Source organism: Mus caroli, chromosome 18, assembly GCF_900094665.2.
Source record: "Mus caroli chromosome 18, CAROLI_EIJ_v1.1, whole genome shotgun sequence".
In the NCBI taxonomy this organism is placed as follows: Eukaryota; Metazoa; Chordata; class Mammalia; order Rodentia; family Muridae; genus Mus; species Mus caroli.
This window is the reverse complement of record NC_034587.1, coordinates 82,379,696-82,398,857: the sequence shown is the minus strand read 5'-3', so window position 1 is coordinate 82,398,857 and position 19,162 is coordinate 82,379,696. Positions and strand designations below refer to the sequence as shown.

Sequence of the window (19,162 nt, the reverse complement as noted above, 5' to 3'; positions counted from 1 at the left end):
GCATGCTTTTTACAATGTGTCTAAGAAAGAGGGCATTTTTTTTTCCAACCTAAATATCCAGTACTGACATGCAGGGTATTTTCTCAAACTGTCAGTTCAGTCATATTGCTAAGTGCTTAATCAAACAAAATTCTGTTGTAGAGTTTGAATGGTAAAATACCTGATTTCAAAAAGCCATGTGTGAAACTCGGTATCTTCCCTTGGTAAAAACCAAAAAGGAAAGCAGGGGTACATAGAAACAATAAGGGGGAGACAAAGGTAATGACAGAGAGGGGGAGAGAGAGATTTGTCTTATTGCAATCTAGATTTTACTCATTATGTTTTACTGAATTTAATTATAATAAAACAACAGGTGTGTACAGTCCATTGAGCCTCTAGATGGTGTTTTCATGATCCACTTTAGCATTTTTCACTGAAGCTTGCTCAAAATCACGCAGGAATGCACTATTTTCAAGCAGTCTATATAATGAAAACAATGGACATGTAACACAAGGTTCACCCAAAGTTGTGGGGTTTTTTTTCTTTTCCCACAGATCACATAAGTACAATCATGTAACAAAGACACGTAAACAACATATAAATAACGTGAAAACGACAGTAAACATAAAGCTGGGGTAGTCTCAATCAGGAACTAATTTCTTCTTCAAGTTTCCGTAAATCTCAGAATGTATTTAAAACCTAAGGAGCACTTGGTGATCAGCAACCAAATTAGGAAATGGACACATCATTGTGCAGCAGCAGGGAGTCTTGCCGAAGGAATAACACATGTCTGTAACTCTTAAGTTTGGATAAAGGCAGTGGAATGAATTTAGAAATATGTCCACTTTTCACAATTCACTACGGAATTTTCTTTTCACAGTCCCCATGTTTGTATAAATAGTTCTTCTCTGAAAATAAAGCACAGTTAAAACATTTTCTCCCAGTGGGAAAAAAATGCAACAAACACACCAACTTATTAAGGTCATACTGAGCATGGAATATGTTCTAATTCAAGAACAGTTGGTAAGCTTGACAAGTTTTGAGGAGATTAGCTGTGAAGCAAATTTAATTGTAGATGAATTAGGGTAAAATAAACACAGACAACTAAGAGAAGATGTAAAACTGGTGTGATATTTCATGACACATAGATGCACATGTGGACAGCTGAAGGTTATGAGGTTTTAAAGAATAAAACATTCTTTAATATTTTATGAAATAAAATTTGATCAACATGCCACATTTCATTTTAGTGAGATATGCTAATTGTTCATGCAAAAATAAAAGCCACATAAATTGTATGAATATTACCAAAGACTTGGTGTTGCAAGTCAAATAGATTATAGTCAAATTATATCAATAATTGCCACTCTAATGCTTTAGTTTCATTAAGAGTGAATATTCTTATATTGGATTATTGGAAAACATAGGTATCTTGCACTAGTTTTTGAGGAAACGTTGCTTTTATCATCTTTATCTTACAATGTGAGTATTAGCTAATTCTGTTGTTGAAAAATTTGCAATGGAAGAATATTAAAATTTGTTGTTATGCCATCTATCCTAAGAATAGTCACTCCGTTACCATTGCACCCATTATACTTCTAAATATGAAATGCCATGAGATAGGTAGCTTATGAAATAATGAACACAAACCACATGCCCTGAAATACTATGAGACAATTACAGTGAAACAGAGCAAGATAGAATATAACAAGGGAAGAAGGAGCCAAGGGCGTTTGCTTACCTTGAATTTTCGTTTTAGACCCTAGTTGTGTTGTATTCAGATTCATGTTTGCTTAGAGACCCAATGAGGCAGAACCTGGAATGTTATGGCTATTTCATTCAACAAAGTAATATTTGCACAAAATATAAATACATATATTTTCTTAACAAACACTCCTAAAATTAATAAAACAACAAGAACAATGATATTACAACAGCATGCAAAATATATTAAATCAAACTAGATATTTTGTAATTTATGAATAAAATCTCTATATCTATATAATTAGGTAAAGTATAGAAAACATGCAAACACAGCATAACTCAACTTGATATGTTTTGGAGGTTAAAAATACATTATTAATTTCAAATTTTTCTGTCCAAATATTTATACTCATTTTAGGAATGTTATAATTTAAACACAATATTTTATATATGTATAAATGAAAAATGAATGAAAATGTCTCTCCTGATTTCTGTATTTAAATATAAATTTTCAGTATTTTAGCATTCAATGTTATAAAATATAATTTGTAATATAAATATTATATTATATGGAAAAATATACTTTTACTTTCTTAGCAAAAGAAATAGACTTTATTGAAAAATATTTTGAATTGAAAATGTCCAATAAGATAATATATCTATCTTGGTAACACAACAGTTTCAGAAAATTATTTTATGTCTTAAAATATATAAATATTAATAAGAGCAACAACTATGACTGTGAAGTCAGATTGGTTGCCTAAATCTTTATCATAAATGAGGTGCCCTGTTTGTGTAGAAATAGTTTTCACATATACAGAAATAAAAATCTTTGGTCTGTGTGTACATGTGTCATCGCACACGTGTATATTTCATGCTCATGTGAAAAATATAAAAAGCTGACTAGCACACTATCATTCACAGGGCAAGTGAGCATGAAGACAGACTAGAACTCAATGCCGTAGCAGCATATTCGTCTTCAGTTACAGTTGCCATCATTTAAATATCTATGGATACTGACCGCTGGACAGATTTTTCATGTCTGGATAGCCTGTGGCTCGTGGTGGGCACCTCCTCAATCTCGTCGATGTCACAAGCATCGGCGGCATCTTGTGAGTAGTTGTGTTTCATGACCAGGATGTTCCTTCTGTTCACGGGTGGGATGAGGGGCTTGACTGGCTGTGTGGGTATCTCTGCCAAAATGGAAGCGTCCCTTGTGCTGAGGTTACTGCGACTGCCTTTCGCGCTGGACAGTTGGGATCCACAGTGATGGTCATGGATGCATTTGGAAGATGATCTCCTCAGTTTATGGTAATTTTCAAAGTCTTCTGCCACGTCTGCAAAGTCAGCTGTTGCTCCAGTTCCTCTGAGCGTACATAACTCATAGTGGGGAGGCTCAAACACCTCCTGGAAAACGGTCTGGTCAAAGTCTGACTTCCTTTGGACGTATTTTTTACGAGGCTGTTTGATCTGTACAATGACAGAAACGATAATAAGGATGATCACAATGCAGGAAGTCACGCCAATGACCGTCCCACTGGTGTTGGTCAGCTGATCCAGCAGGCTGGTTTTCCTCTTTTCTGTAGGTAGGAGAGAGTGAAAACAACAGACAGACAAGAGGAGAAACAACCCACCATGTGTTAATATCACCTTCAAAATGCAAATTCAAAACTTTAAAGCAAAATAGGCTGAGCATAAATTTTTCCCAGCCTTAAATTATCACAAAACAATTCTTCAAAATTAAGATTCTGTTTTCACATGGCTCTATTTTCCATCCTTAAAAGTAACCATTCCATTGCTCACATCCCTACTTTGAAAACGAACATGTGTGCATATTTATATATGTATGTTCATATAATATATTCATGCACAAATTTATTTAAGACTTATAACACAATGTTTATGAGTGTTGTGGTAATTTACTGAACTATGATTTGTTTTATTTTCTTAGTCCTAAGAGGACCTCTAAAATACTGAACCGTTAATGAATAGATAGGCCTGTTTTTCTCTCTATTTCTGCTCAACAGGTAAAACTGAAGTTATAGGACACACAGCATTCTGATACAAAGAATAATTCAAGACAAAAATCACAGCAGAGCATCTCCATATTTTCCCAAATAAAATTATCATAAAAAATTGAGCACTAAAATACTGGTGTAATGACAATATGGAAATTTTCCTATTAGTGGATAGCAAATGGACATATATGATAAAAGACCATAGAGACATGGAAGAGACATAAACCATTGTATATAACAAAAGAAGAACACAATGTTAAGAAAAAAAACCTCTAAATATAATTAATCAATACAGAAAAAATAACCAAAATGTGTTTAAAGAAAATTATATTAATATAGACTGTCCTTACTCTGTTTCCACCCTGAAAGAAGAATGATACAAAGTCCAATTATTTTGATGAGTTGCTGAGGTTTTATGATATAAAAAATAATGTAGAAAATGATGAGAAAAGAAGAGTGTAGAATAGTGATATATACAGGAGAAGCTCTACATTTCATTAGAATTTTCAGCCTAAACCATGAAAGATAAGATGTGTAGGAAAAACCCTTAAGGGGCTGGAGAGATGGCTCAGTGGTTAAGAGCACTGACTGCTCTTCCAGAGGTCTTGAGTTCAATCTCCACCAACCACATGGTGGCTCACGACCATCTATAATGGGATTCGATGCCCTCTTCTGGTGTATCTGAAGACAGTGACAGTGTACTTACACAAAACAAACAAATAAACCTTAAAAAACAAAAGACAAAAAAAAAAAACTTTAAGCTACTACAGTAAAAGTAAATCAAGAAAGTATTGAAAAACACCCAAAAATACACAACACAACATATCTACTAAGTGAAATATACCTTATAAAAGGAGAAAACAATGAAAAGACATATGAAACATATAGAAACAAAAACTGACATGTGTGAATATCATTACATATGGGTACATTAAATAACCTAACGAATACAGAGACTATTAGAGTGAATGAAAATTAATATTCAATTATTCATTGATTATAGCAAACATTTCCTATATACATGGTATAAGGAGTTTTTACAGAAGTAAAATATTAGTCAAAGAAAGTTAAATGCAACTAAATATATTTTAGGACAAAAGTATGTTACTAAACATTTAGATTAACTTATGATGATAAAGAAGGTAATTTAGGGGGGGGATATTTAACAATTCAAAAACTCATGGGTTCAAAACCACATGAAATGGAAGGTTTATAAATATAGAAAGATCAAGCCATGTAATATTACATGATGAAGAAAACTGTAATATTGTCTTTGAGTCCTGCAGAAGATACAGAGGAGCCAATGGAATTAGAAGACTTACACAATGCTATATGAACCTATCAGATATATAGATATAAAATCAGCTGCCTATTATCAGAAGTTATGCACTCAGAACCTTCTTTTGTGGTATAGTGTATGCTAAGCCATAAAACCAATCATAACAAATCGCTACTGATCATAAAAGTAAGTTCTGAAATCACTAGAAAATTAAGATTTCAAAGATGGTTGAACTCTCTAGAGTAAAGGTGGTGTGTTATTATAATGAATTTTTCATCATCTTTTCTTGATTACTCTTTTATTTCTGTCGCATTTACTCTCCTATCCAACAAACTGATGTTGATGGCTACTCATGTTCACTAAGGTGTGAGAATAGTCAGAAAATATTTAATTTCCTATTTATTCCCATGTGGTTCTTCAGACAGAAATCATGACGACCACTCAATATCAAAATAATTTCCATTAGACAAACTTTTCTTACTGACTTAGGGGTTCAGTGGGTACTGGACAGGGTTTCTCTGCTTCTCTTTGCAGAAAGTATTTTGATAGCCAATCCTAAAACTTAACTGGGAAATGGATCTTTGTTTATCTTCCTTTGAACAGGGTTTAACTCTCAGTCTTAATAATGGATGTGTTTATGTAACTAAAATGGAGCATAACCCAGTCAACAAGCCTTATTTAAATAACCAGTACATTGATTGCCGGCTGTGCACAGAGGAAGGACTCCAAGAACTATTTCATGGGAGAGGAAAAAGTTATTTAGTTAACAAAATAGAAGTGGCTTCAATTGAAAACAGAAATGACCTTTCTAAATATTTTATTTCTAGAGCACGTGTAAAAGATGAATTGGACAGATCTTGAATAAATGAAGCAGATGAGAAGAAATGGAAGAAGGTATGATGGAATCATAGAGAAGTGAGGGTCTCCATGACTACCACTGTTTTCTCCCATTGGCTTTGCAAGTTCTCATGAGGTATCTTTAGTGTTCTAGAATGTGTGCAGAGTCCACTGTCTAAATGAGTAAATCTCCAGACATGGAGACTTTGCAAACTGACATTAAGACACATGAAAAACACACATCATCTGATTTTTTAAAAAGACTTATACAGATATAATTCCTTCCCACTCCGTATCTCTAAGTTCATTACCTTTACAATGATTTTCATCCCATGGATATACACAGTTCTGGAGCCCATTGCAGACTAGCGTGTTGTTAATACACATGTTACTGTGGCAGAAGAATGTGTTGCCTTCACAGGGAGCTAAAGGACAAAAATCAGGGAGAGGAGAGAAAGAAAATGACAAGGAAAGAACGTCATATTCAATGTTCTTCATTGAAATTCAATTGGGACATGCATTCAACGATTCAAATGTTACTTATTTCTCAAAAAAGTTGCCACAATAATCATTAACCCAGGTGACTGGCACTCCACTGTAGGCTCAGATTATTGGAAGGATACAATGTCTCCACCTTCATCAGGATATGCAATTCAGCCAAGTTTATTAAATTTCCCTGGGCATATGCTATGCACTACACTGAAATTCTACATGCATAAGTGCATATTTACTGTACAAAAGTACTAATAAAAGTGGTTATATTAAAAATATGTCTGACAAATACCACTGATAGAAAATATATTAAACAAAACCCCACAACACTTTTCAATGTAAACTAAAAGCTATAGAAATCCAGAAACAAAAGGAAATTAATCTTCAACCACCTCAAAATATATGAAGATGCATATTCTGCTCATCCTTACACACACACACACACAGAGAGAGAGAGAGAGAGAGAGAGAGAGAGAGAGAGAGGAGACTGAGCCACAGCCAACACAGCCAATTCAGAGCAAGTGGCTCCACCTGCTCTCTGCTTGGGCCTTCCTAATAAACAGTATTTACTTCCCACAGTTTGGGTATTCTCTAGATTCCTTGTATAATGTTTAAAATACATGGATTGTCATCTGGAAGAAAGCTGAGATTCTGTGGCAGTCATTTTGAAATTACTATGCATAATTCTTTCTAATTATTAATAATTTTTATATAAGACTGGTGAGTTATTATGAGGTATGTAAATCTGCCATAATGTAAAAATTAATGATCTGTTATATTGTTGCAAAAGTTTTCCTTTTTAAATGGAACTATATTTAAGTTTCTGTAGCAAACTGTAATGGCTTTATGGCAACGGTCCATTACACAATTTGTACACAACCTATGAAGGCATTTTTTGCACATAGATTAGAGTGACTTCACAATGTGTGTATGTGTGTGTAAGATGTTATTGGTAAAATGTTCTGGCTTATAGTTATCTAGCAAGTAAATAATGACTTTAAGATACTTGGCTATTTCTTGGTCTTCCATAATGTCTTGTGGATATCATCATTGCTATATTATGAGTTAAGTTTAAAAAATTTAAATTTATGAATCTGATGAGCATTTTACCTTGGCTATGAAGGAATGTAAGAGGGTGCTGTGAAGAATGCTGAGATGGATGTGTCTAGTAATGGTGTGATTTTATTTTCCTAATGCTTCTTGATTGGAGAACTATTAATCAACATGTTTTTATCATTTATTACATGTTGAACTTTTATTGAGAACACAATAAATACAGAAATGTCAATAAATTTTATCCCAATGTTTTAACTTTAAGCAATGAGAATTGCCATCACTTACCTTAAGTAATAATCTGCATAATGAATGAAATATATATATATATATATATATATATATATATATATATATATATGAGACACACACACTCACACATTGTATAGGTCCTATACAAAACCAACACCATGGCTATAAAGGAAATCTATAACATATTAGTACTTGAACTAAAACTACATTTTGTAAATAGAAAAAAATACTACATTATTCTCTATGACACACCAGGCTAACTAGGATAGGGTGTGCCCAAAGGACGAGCTTTGCTTTGGGCTGTGGGGAGTCATAGTTTCCCTGGGCACAAGCAGGTTTACTCTGAATAGTAGGGTCCATGGAGAGTTGGCATGTAATCCTGGGAAGCCATTCTCAAACTCTCAGCACACCTCTTTCAAACTTTTAACAATTGAGATGGACAACATGTCAGTTACTCTTTTATCATCTGTAAAATGGAGTTAATGTAGGGATTTTTTTATGCACAGGATGCATAGGAAGGATGCAGATCTTAAAAGCATTCCTCAGACCTGGATGCAGCTCAGTGAGAGAGAGCTTGCCAAACAGATGCAAATCTCTGGTTTCCTTCTCAGAACCTAAGAACTGAGGGGGTTGGGGTGGAGACCAGGGACCTGTTTCAGGAGAGCATTGAAGCACTGCTGATACTCAAAACATCTGATTTTGAAACCTGGTCCACCACTTCTTACCTGTGTGAGGCTTGAATGGATGTGCTCTGATATTGCTACTCTCAGTATACACCTACCCAAGCAGAGTCATGGATGTTATCACAGAGGATCAACAATTAAATCTTTAAACCTTTAAAGGCTTCTGTGAAACTGTTAGTATGTGTCACAATCAGGCAAATGACAAATACATGTCAGCTGTCTTATTGTGTTCAGGTAATAAGAGAAGTAAGCTAAGAGCTTGCAGAGCTCATGTTGGCCAGACTTTTCAACACTGCAATGAGGAAGCAGTCAGAGTAGAAAGAGTAGAGTCAGGAGGTCAAGGTCATACTTGGCTACATGATAAGTAATCTGTATCAAAAAGTCAATACTGGGAAAAACAATCTGGCAACCTCCATGAGATACATAACATAATGCAGAGTGACTAAAGTAATGTTTCACTTGTCAATTTGGAAAGTATTTGGGGGGGTTGATTGTTTTCTTTTTCTTTTCTTTTCTCTTCTTTTCTTTTCTTTCTTTTTTTTTTTTTTGAGCTATCACTGTCTTGTGCTAAGTGATAAGGCATATTGTAGTATACTACAAAAAAGATATTTACTTATTTTATATCTTAAATATATTCCAATAATTTAAGATGTTCAATTCTATCAAAATGCAAAAATAGGGCTTACATATTAAATAACAAGACAATATAAGCTTTTATGTATGAATGTATGTGTGTATATATGAATAAGAATATAGCTTTAAAAAGACCATAGCTTAAGTATACATACATACACTTTAACAAAAATGAAAATAGCATGTATTTTTTTTCTTAAATACTAGCCACAGATATTCAGGTTCCATCTTTAAAAACAACAACAACAACAACAAACAAACAAACAAACAAACAAAAACAATATTGACTAATCTAGAAAAGATTTTACGTGGATTTAACCTCAATCTGTAAGAAATAAAATGTTAAGATCCTGTGGAATTGTGGGTTGATAAAAATGACAATATTGCATTTTAATTGTGGTAAAAGTATTCAAAATTTTCAGAAAAACAGATAGTATATATAGACTGTGGGTCATTTATAGGTACCTTCAATGCAGTTTAACTTTTATTCACTGAATACTCATCCAAATACTTCACTGATGAAATGGAAGAAGGAGCCCTGTGAACTACGGAGTCTTTGTGTCAACCAGGAATGTCGAATAGGAGCTGAGTTTTCAGGGAAGTTTCATTGAGCCTACTTACCTTTGTTTACTTTAAATAATTCCATTTGTTATTTAAGAGGAAAAACAATATTTAAAATTTAATAGGAGTTACGACCTCAATGTTATAACTCATTATAGCAGCCCCTTTCTTCACTTGTAAGGAATTGCAGATTAGTGTGGAGGCGTATCTATACGCATGCAATTCTTCAAATAACAAAATCATCACACCAACACTCTGTGGAAAATGTACAGCAAATATGAAGGTACAATGACAGTAATTTCTAGTGGCTATTTTTAGAATCTACTGAAATTGTTATTCTGCTTATCTCTTTTTGAGAACATTTCATTATTTTTATCCACATGCATTTACTAGGTGTTGGTGAAAACACATCAATTTTCATTAAAAAAGTATAAATTATCTATTAAAAATCAATTTTGATTTATTTTTGTAAGATCTAAATGGGAGTCTTTATAGGACATCTATACTTCTCTACACTGAAAAATATTTAATGAACATAAAACGTTATTACTGACTACTGCGTTGTTGAGAGCCGCTGTGAATTTGCATATGTGTGCACTCTGTCCACAAGGTGGCGGGCCTCTTCCACATTTCACTGAAGCTTCCTCTGGGCGGCTAAATGTTGCTGAGCATCCCTGCACCTGAAGATGATTGACTTTTCAGAGCAGTAACAGCACAGGGTCCTCAGCAACAGTGTTAAGCAACGTTAGAAAAGAGGAAGTGAAAGAAAGATACACAGTCCAAGCATGATACTGTTTACTTATCTTAAAACTCTTCTTAGAAAATCTAATCAGAGATGATTGTCTCCTAAGTTCATGAACACAGTTTCAGTTCCATAATTAAGACGTTTTGCATTTATAGCTACTGTTTTAATATTGACTTCAGTAACTGCTCAAACATACTCCTAAAGTCTTTCTTCAAATAGACAAAAAGAAAACGAGCAAATATTAAATCAAATATGAAATAGAACTTTTCTTCTGAGTGGCTGAAATTTCAATTTTATTTCCGAGGTAATAAATCTACCAGGGGTAGATAAAGTCAGTCACCCAATTATCATATGACAGCCAGTGAGAAACTGAGAGAAAGGAGGTATAGAATCCAAAATAAATTCAAGACCACCCAGCCCCTTCCCCCTTTAAAGGGACTTTCTATACTAGCAGGGCAAGCTCAGAGCCAGATAAGGAAACTTGCCAACTAAACAATGCTGAGAATAACCATAAGGGCAGGCAGAGTGAGGGACTAGGCCAAAGCTAGGTACCCTATGCACACCAACCAATGCCTGAAAGGGTTACTTGCTACACCAATTAGAATAAACAAGCTATCCCTGTTGCCTAAATCTGTACTTTACAAGGTATAAAACGTGTGTTTTTTTGTTCGTTCAGGGTCTTTCTTCTTGCCTGTGTGCTGGGGGGTAGGGTGGGGCAGCGCGCTGGACCATTAAAAAAAAGCTCTTGTGGTTTGCAGTGATCTCAGTCTCTGTGGTCTTTGTGAGTGAGGGTCTTTTGGTGGACTCCAACAGACACCCTGTTTGCAAATATGCTTTTAAAACTGATAATCCCAGCCTGACTGTGGGCTTTAGCAGTGGTCTCTCCCGTGCTCCCCTTCTTTTTGTTTTGTTTTGTTTTGTTTTGTTTTGTTTTGTTTTGTTTTGTTTTGTTTTGTTTTGTTTTGTTTTTTGAGACAGGGTTTCTCTGTATAGCCCTGGCTGTCCTGGAACTCGCGTTGTAGACCAGGCTGGCCTCGAACTCAGAAATCCACCTGCCTCTGCCTCCCGAGTGCTGGGATTAAAGGCTACTCCCCCCTTTTTTCTTTTTTTAGCTTCTTCAAGTTATGTTTTAAGGGATTTAACCTCTGCTAACTCCCAAGCTCACACAGCATGATGATAAACACATCACATACTCACATGCACTGCACACTCTACTGCTTAGTCAATTTCTGCTTTATCATGTCTTCTACCTCAAAAATCAGTAGAAATTCCTTCAGAACTAGAAGGAGGAAGAGGAGGAGGAGGAAGAAGAGGAAGAGGAAATTGTCCTGAGAACATTTGAAACTCCTCTTTATTTCTTGAATTAAATGGTTATGACCCTTGATTATAAGAGTTTATTAAAACTTTTCTTAGAGATAAGGATTTATTAAAAGTTCCTGTTATTTAAGATGATTCGGAGTATTTTTGATTGTTGTTTTAAAGGAAGAATTAACAAAAATTCCAGTTATAATTATGTCTATATGCTATGTATCTATATTTGTATCTATATTTGATAGCCAAAGACATAATGAAAAGTCTTGTGTGACTGAAAACTCAGTTGATTTCACTTAGTAATGTTTTGTTAACAGCACTGCCTCTGTGCTTCCAGGTCCCTCCTGAAGTTTGTAGAGGTATTTATTTATGATTACATTCTCAGGCTTTTACCTCTATGTCCTTCTTACCTGGGTTTACTGTTTACAAGGACACCACTACTGTGTACTCAGTCTGAGCTTAAACCATTGAGTCAGGAGTCACCCTGGGCTCTGGAAATTGAGAAGCAGCCTTGCCCTGAGCATTTGTATTCCCACAAAGCTTCTCTACTTGGGATGCTAATTAGCATCCTAATTGAATATGGCTGAATAGAGTAATGGATACTCCAGCGAGTTTAGACTGAATGGCTGAAGAACAAGAACCTTGCACCCTGCTCATAAACAGCACTAACTCCCCTTCATTCTCTCTCTGTTTCTTTCATTTTATCATTGACTAGCTGGTTGGTACTTTCTTGTAGCACAAAGCGATTAAGTTCATAATGGCATACCATGCTGCTACTGTACCCTGACATATCCATTGAAATAGGTATTGTACATCTACTGTACCCATTGTTTAGTCTTCCCTGTCTCCTCTCCATGTTCCTGCTAGTCCCCTTCAAAATTCAGAGGATTATTAATAAACATTTGGTAAAATTATGTTTCAATGAAATTAAATATGCAAAGGGAATGAATTACTTTCTAGTATATATGACTTCCTAAAATTAAATCAGGAAGATATAAACAAACCAAACAGATCAGCAACAAGCAACTGAAAAAGCTGAGCAATGAATGTGTTGGATGGGTCAGTAACTAAAATCAACCTACCATTTTACAAAAGAGCTAACATTAAAATTCTTCAGAATAGTTCATGAAATAGAAATGGAAAGAATGCTACTAAACTCATTTTTATAAAGCAGTATTACCCAATACCTAAACCAGATAAGGATCTCACACACACACACACACACACACACACACACAGCTGGGGATAATTTTCCTGGTGAATGGGATGAAAAACTTATAGAAATACTTGCAAAGAGAGTTCAACAACACATCACATATCAAACACCATGAACAAGGTGGCTTTGTTCCAGGATGCAAGAATGAATTAACATATGAAACTCAATAAAGGTTATACAGCCCCAAAGCAGACTTAAAGAAATACATTGCATGATCATCATAATTTATGTAGAAAAGGTCTTTGACTCAGTCCAGCATCATGTCATGATAAAAGCCTTGAAGAAAGTAGGACAAAGAAAGTATCTCAACATAATGAAGGTATAATGGTAACCCTAAAGAACTGAAAACAGGCCTCTAACGCGAGGAACATGAAGGATACTCTCTCCACATTCATCTTTTTCATTATACTACCTGAAGTCTTAGCCAGAACAACAAGGCAAAGGAGAAGGAAAAAAGAAAAAAAAATGTAAATAGGAAAAGGAAGCAGTCATTCCTATTTGCTTATTTTGACTCTACACTTAACCCTATTCTTAACTCATCCTAACCACTCCAGCAGAAAACTCTTAGAAATGATTTTTGTAAGTTCAGAAAAAAAGCAAGATATAATCAACGTCAAAAAGTGGCAACTGTTCTATTACACTATTAATGATCATGCTGAAAAATGCTAGGGCAACAACCCATTTCAAATTGCCCTCAGAAACAATAACCACCTATACTTTCCTGGTCCTGATTAAGGATGTTCTTGTTCTTCAGCCATTCAGTCGAAACTCTCTGGAGTATCTGGAATCACCCTTGTACCCACAAACTTCTGCAACTGCCCTAACTTGTGTTTGCATTTTCAGCAGCCAAAAGAGGGTGTTAGGTAGCTTCTTTTACTTCTCCTCATTTCTCTGTTTGAATGCCAAGCTCTGTTACAATCTCCATTGCTCTCAGTGAGCCACAGAGAACTGAAAACAATGGGTCTCCATGAAGTCCATGGGTCCACAGGGACCTTGCCATAGGCAACCCCATAGCATTTCTCCTGCCTGCAAAGTTCCCAATCCTCCCCCAAAGGTTAGATTACATCACAAAGTTCTTCACAATTTAATACACAGTGTTTCCCACCCTGGCTTCTCTGTTAACTAGTTCCTCCAAAATCCAGATACTTCAGCACACTCCCAGTGACAAGTCTCCATTCTTCCCCACTGCAGGAGCCATGGTGTTCTTACATAAAGCTTAAGCTTGCCTCTTCCAACTACCTTTGTCAATGCACTGTTTTAACACCTCCTTATATCAGAACCTAAGGCAAATGGTACTGCTTTCATTTATGATGGTGGTGTGGTATATGGAAGAAAGTGTGTGTGTGTGTGTGTGTGTGTGTGTGTGTGTGTGTGTGCACTCTTGTCCCTGAGCCCATGCTTGCACATGAAGAGGCCAGAAGAGGTGTTAGGTAGCTTCTGTTTCTCTCCGTTTAATTTTTGGAATAGGGTCTCACACTAAACATAAAAATCATGATTTTGTCTATGCTATTTGGTCAGCCAAATTCCCAAGATTCACTTGTCAATGTTGGAATTACAGGTGTTCATACCCATACCTGTTTGTTACATTGAGTGCTGGGGACTTGAACTCAGGTCCTCTCATTTTCATCATAAGCAATCTTATCCACTAAGCCACCCCCTCAGACACAGCAGGAACTAGTTTCTGCTTTGCTTAATGTATCCTCATTGGCAGAACTCACAGAATACAAGTTCATCAATTAGTACAATGGGTATGAGATGCCAGGGAAGGATCCATGGCTCTGATACCTATGGAGGAGAGGAATGTCTTTTCTGACATCAATGGGAGGGGAGACTCTTAGTTCTGTGGAGGTTTGATGCAGCAGCATAGCAGGATGCTGGAGGGGTGAGGCAGGAGTTGGGGAGCACCATTGCTGATACAAAGGTGAGGGCAGAGAAGGAAGATGAGGGATGATGGGTTTGTGGAGGGGTAAGCAGGAAGGGGGATATCATTTGAGATATAAACGAATGGAATGATTAATAAAAAATAGTATGGCAATGTTTTCAGTTTCTAATGAATTTCACTCCTTTCTCAGTATTAATGATGGACTATAACACTAGATTATCAAAATCAGCAATTATAAATCATAGTAAAATACTTCCTTAAGTCATAGTAATATACTTAATATTTTAGACATAAAAACAAGATTTAAAATATATTATGTAATAACTGCTAGGCACTTGTCAGGATGGTATTGTAATTATTGATCAAGAATGATAAAAATTATAAAAAAATGGGACAGAAGACTTACCAATTAAATGCAATCAATTGCTATTTGATAAGCAATAATGAGGACCAGAATTAAGATCATAGAATCTATGGAACAAGTAACTTCCATTCCTGTGACTCTGACCCACTATTCTGACCTCTATGCTAATACAGGGATCTAAACCCTCACACGTGCATGATACATACATGCACACCAAAGTCTTGTTAAAATTATATACACATCTATCCATCAACATTTCCACAACAATTTCCTCTTCAAGTAGAATTTTTTCCTGCTATCATATTTTAAACTAAAAATGGCCCTTAGATTTTGAAGTTAGAATAAATGTCATTTTACTGAAAAATGTTTCCCAAACTGATCCCAGATATCGATTTATTCATCTTCTCTACATGTATTTCATCTTCTTTCCATTTGTTTTGAAAAAAAAAATCAATGTTTCTAAAACTCTGTTCTGATATTATTTTTTTTTTACAAAAGCATCTAGCCTTAGGGAAAAAATATGTATTTCTGAGTCTATGTGATATACAAAATTCTGCTTGCCAAATTCAACTCAGTCTCATAGAATTATTAGATTATTAGATTCTTCTGCAAAGCTGTGATTAAATTATAGCATCCCACCCTTGAATTTCGTATCAGAAATAAAAGACATAATTTCATGTACACATTTAATTCCATATGTAGAGATAATTTCTTTTCTCTCTTATGATGTGAACAACATCTAAAGACACCTACTCCAGTTTTCACTCCAAAGAACTATTGTAAGCTTTCCTCCCATCATTATGTCTCCTCTGACTCAGCTGCGTGATGATTTATTCATTGTGTGCAATTAGACATCACAATTATAATGAGGAGGATGTTGGATTGCTTTGCACTGGAGTTATTATTAGGCCCTGCACATTTGGTACAGAGTTTATTTTGTGACGGTTTATGCGTGACTGCAGCCACTGGTTAGTTTAGACACATTGTTCTTACAAAGGTACAATATTTGGCTTTGGAGCTGAACATTTCAAGTTCCAACAGAAGAACTTGCAGTAAACAGAGATTTGAGCCAAGCTTAACAGGTCACACTGCCTGGAGCTTCTGCCTGGACCATTTCAAATGCTGACAGTTCAATATACCAATCTTCCATCTCCATATGGAAACAGATAAAATGGATTTTTATTGGCAAATATACACTACAAGGGTTGTAAAATAACAACCGAAGCAATTAACATGTATGACTACCAAAGAGCCTAAGATCCCATGTGGCTTTGTTGCTTTAAGTCTCACCCATACTCTCAAAGCCCCATATCTCACCAGTCTATATTACTCTACAATGTGCAAAGGAATATCTTTAAAGACTACAAATTGAAGCTACGTTGATTTCAAAGAAAGCAATTGTTTTGTCCTAAAAAACTGAAGGAACTTATTAGTATATAATATAATTTTATTCTATGTACATATGGATATATAAAATTCCCGGTAACAGGTTAAATGACTAAGTCTGTCATAAGAGCACATTAAAATAATTATTAAATATTAAACTATTTTGGCTCTTGATTTCTTTATGGTACAATTGAAATGAAGAAAAGATTTGAAAAGGAATGACAGGGTGGAAGGGAAGATATAAAGAAGGATGGAGGGAGAGAGGGTTGGAAACTTCCAGATTACACAATTTTATATCAATTCCCTTGCCTCCCTGTACTTGGAGGAAACGTGTAAGCCTTTTACCCATTCCTTATTGCTCCTATTTCCTGGAAAGTGCACTGTGGGCCAGTCCAGTCATTCCTAATAATAAAGTAGTAGAATTAACTAGTTCAAATTAGGATATGATATTAAGTATTCATCATGCCATTATAGCTTTTGTTTCAACAACAAAACCTTTGTAAATGGCTGACAAGAGATTTATTTTCCTGAAATCATCAAACATTAATTTTGATATTATAAACACATGCCCACTTGCCAAAATTATATCCCTATGATGATGTTCCTCTTTTGTTTTGTAAAAATAAAATTAACTTAAAAGATAGTTTCTTTATACAGAAAGAGGAATACATGCTCATAATTTATAAGAACAAGCGTGTGTTTAGATACAGTACAGTTTGTTGACATTGATACATATAGCCTTCATGTCATTTTCACTATCAGGTTTCAGCAAAGGACTCCTTAGTTATATAAAAATCAGAAGAGAAATAATTCACCAACTAGCAACATCCTATCAAGTGGCAACCCTCTCTCACCAATAATAATAAAAGAAAATGAGGGCATAAATTTGAGAAAAGTTTAGGATGGGGTGAGATGCGTTGGAGGGAAGAAAGATAATAGGAGAAGTGATTTTTAATCAAAAATATACTAAATAAAACTAGCTTCAGAATTTGTTCATGTGATGATTATTTTACATGTCAAAAGAAAATTCAGAAGTGTTATGAGATTAATAACTTAATGAAAAGGATCTGATTATCTAGGATTATCTAGGTGGGCTAACCTTGAGACAGAGGATGTTACAACAAAGCAGAAGGAACAGAAGGGCAGCCTGCTGCTGGTGAAGGAGATCTGAGGAACACAGCTGTTAAACTAAAACTGATGAGGAGAGAAACTCTCATCAGGAGTCTCAAGAGACCATGAGAGGAGAACACAGTGTCACTACAGTCTTAGCCCAGTCAAACCATCCTTAAAACTCTGACATCAGCAATATAACAAATTACATTTGTTTAGTTTGGAGGAATGGAATTTTTGTTACAGCATCAACAGATAGCTCATACACATGATGAACAAGACAATTTTGTTAATCTGATCATTATGTGTCTACATTTGCTGTGAAATGTGCCAAAGTAACATCTTTTAAAATATTTTTCCATCTTTGAAAACATTAAAGTGAACTCAGGGGTGTAGTTGTATGTAACAGGAAATTGCCATTGTTATATCATAGGGCTATTGTAGTTTGATTCCCTTGTTATTGTGATAAACACCAGAACCAAAATCCATCTAGGGAGGAAAAGATTTATTTGGCTTTCATGTTCCTATCACAGTTGATCACTAAGAAGTTAGAGCAGGAACTTAAGGCAGGATTCTGGCCTCAGTAATTGAAGCATAGACAATGGACAAAAAGTTCACACTGGCTCACCAGGACTTATTCAACTTGTTGTCTTATTCTACTCAGAACTGCCTGCCCATAGATAGCACTAAACTCAGTAGCTACAGCCTGCTCATACCCATCATTAATCAAGAAAATTCTGCTAGACTCACTAGCAGACAGAAGCAATTGGACAATTAAGTTTCTTTCCCCCTCAAATGATTCTACTTTGTGTAGTTGTCAAAAGAACAATAAACAAAACAACAACAGCAAAACACTAACTAGCTCAATGACACTATGAAACCGAGGACTTACCCACTGAAGATTGTCACACACAATTCAATCATCAGCTGAGCATTCATTGGGAGGTAAGTGGTGGATACCACTGTGGGGGACTCGTAAGACTGACACCCAAGGCATAGTGGAACAATGGAGTTTCTTAGGCAGTAGCATAAGCCAGATTGACTAACTGTTTCCTGATATTGTAAATTATTCTACCATGAAATATAATATGGGTAATCTTATTTACTTAGATACAATTTATCACTTCAGAAAATCTTACCTCTAGCTTTTACTGTTTCACTAGAACAATACATATTTCATGTAGAAAAGGCAAAAGACAAAACAAAACTAAAATGACTAGTAAAACTGAATCCTATTATCTTCTCTGGATATGTACTAGGTATATAGTGAGCATTTTATGTTACATAATTATCTATTGTATTTACAAGAATATGTAAGTAGTATAGATGACTTCTGTTAACTGTTTTAGCATCCCATTAATATAGTTTGATACAATTCTCCACTATAATGTTATTCTTAATAAAAAATACAAATGCATTCCCAGAAACATTTAACCATTCCACTGAAGAACATCAATTTGGGTTAGCAATGGTCATATAAGCCTTTTATCCCAAGCTTGAGGAGCAGAAACCGGCAGATATTTGTGAGTTTGAGGCCAACTTGGTCTACATAGAGTTTCAGGTCAGCAAGGGCTCCTTTCAAACAAACAGTTAAAAAACATCTCTCATAGTCGGGCATGGTGGTGCACGCCTTTAATCCCAGCACTTGGGAGGCAGA

The 19,162-nt window shown here is 35.2% G+C and overlaps 1 protein-coding gene across 3 annotated transcripts in view; it reads right to left on the bottom strand.

Moving 5' to 3' along the window:
- Positions 1-527: 527 nt before the first annotated feature.
- Neto1 (neuropilin and tolloid like 1) overlaps positions 528-19,162 on the bottom strand; it is a 107,832-nt gene continuing 89,197 nt past the window's right edge. For 2 of the 3 annotated variants that reach the window (XM_029472116.1, XM_029472117.1), the window contains exons 9-12: positions 6,129-6,242; positions 2,705-3,263; positions 1,721-1,795; positions 528-887 (exon numbers count right to left, since the gene is read on the bottom strand). In XM_029472116.1, coding sequence (XP_029327976.1) covers positions 1,735-1,795; positions 2,705-3,263; positions 6,129-6,242 — 734 coding nt within the window. In that variant the 3' untranslated portion in view covers positions 528-887; positions 1,721-1,734. Of the gene's footprint in view, positions 888-1,720; positions 1,796-2,704; positions 3,264-6,128; positions 6,243-19,162 lie in introns of those variants that run through there. The other variant, XM_029472118.1, reaches the window with a different exon arrangement.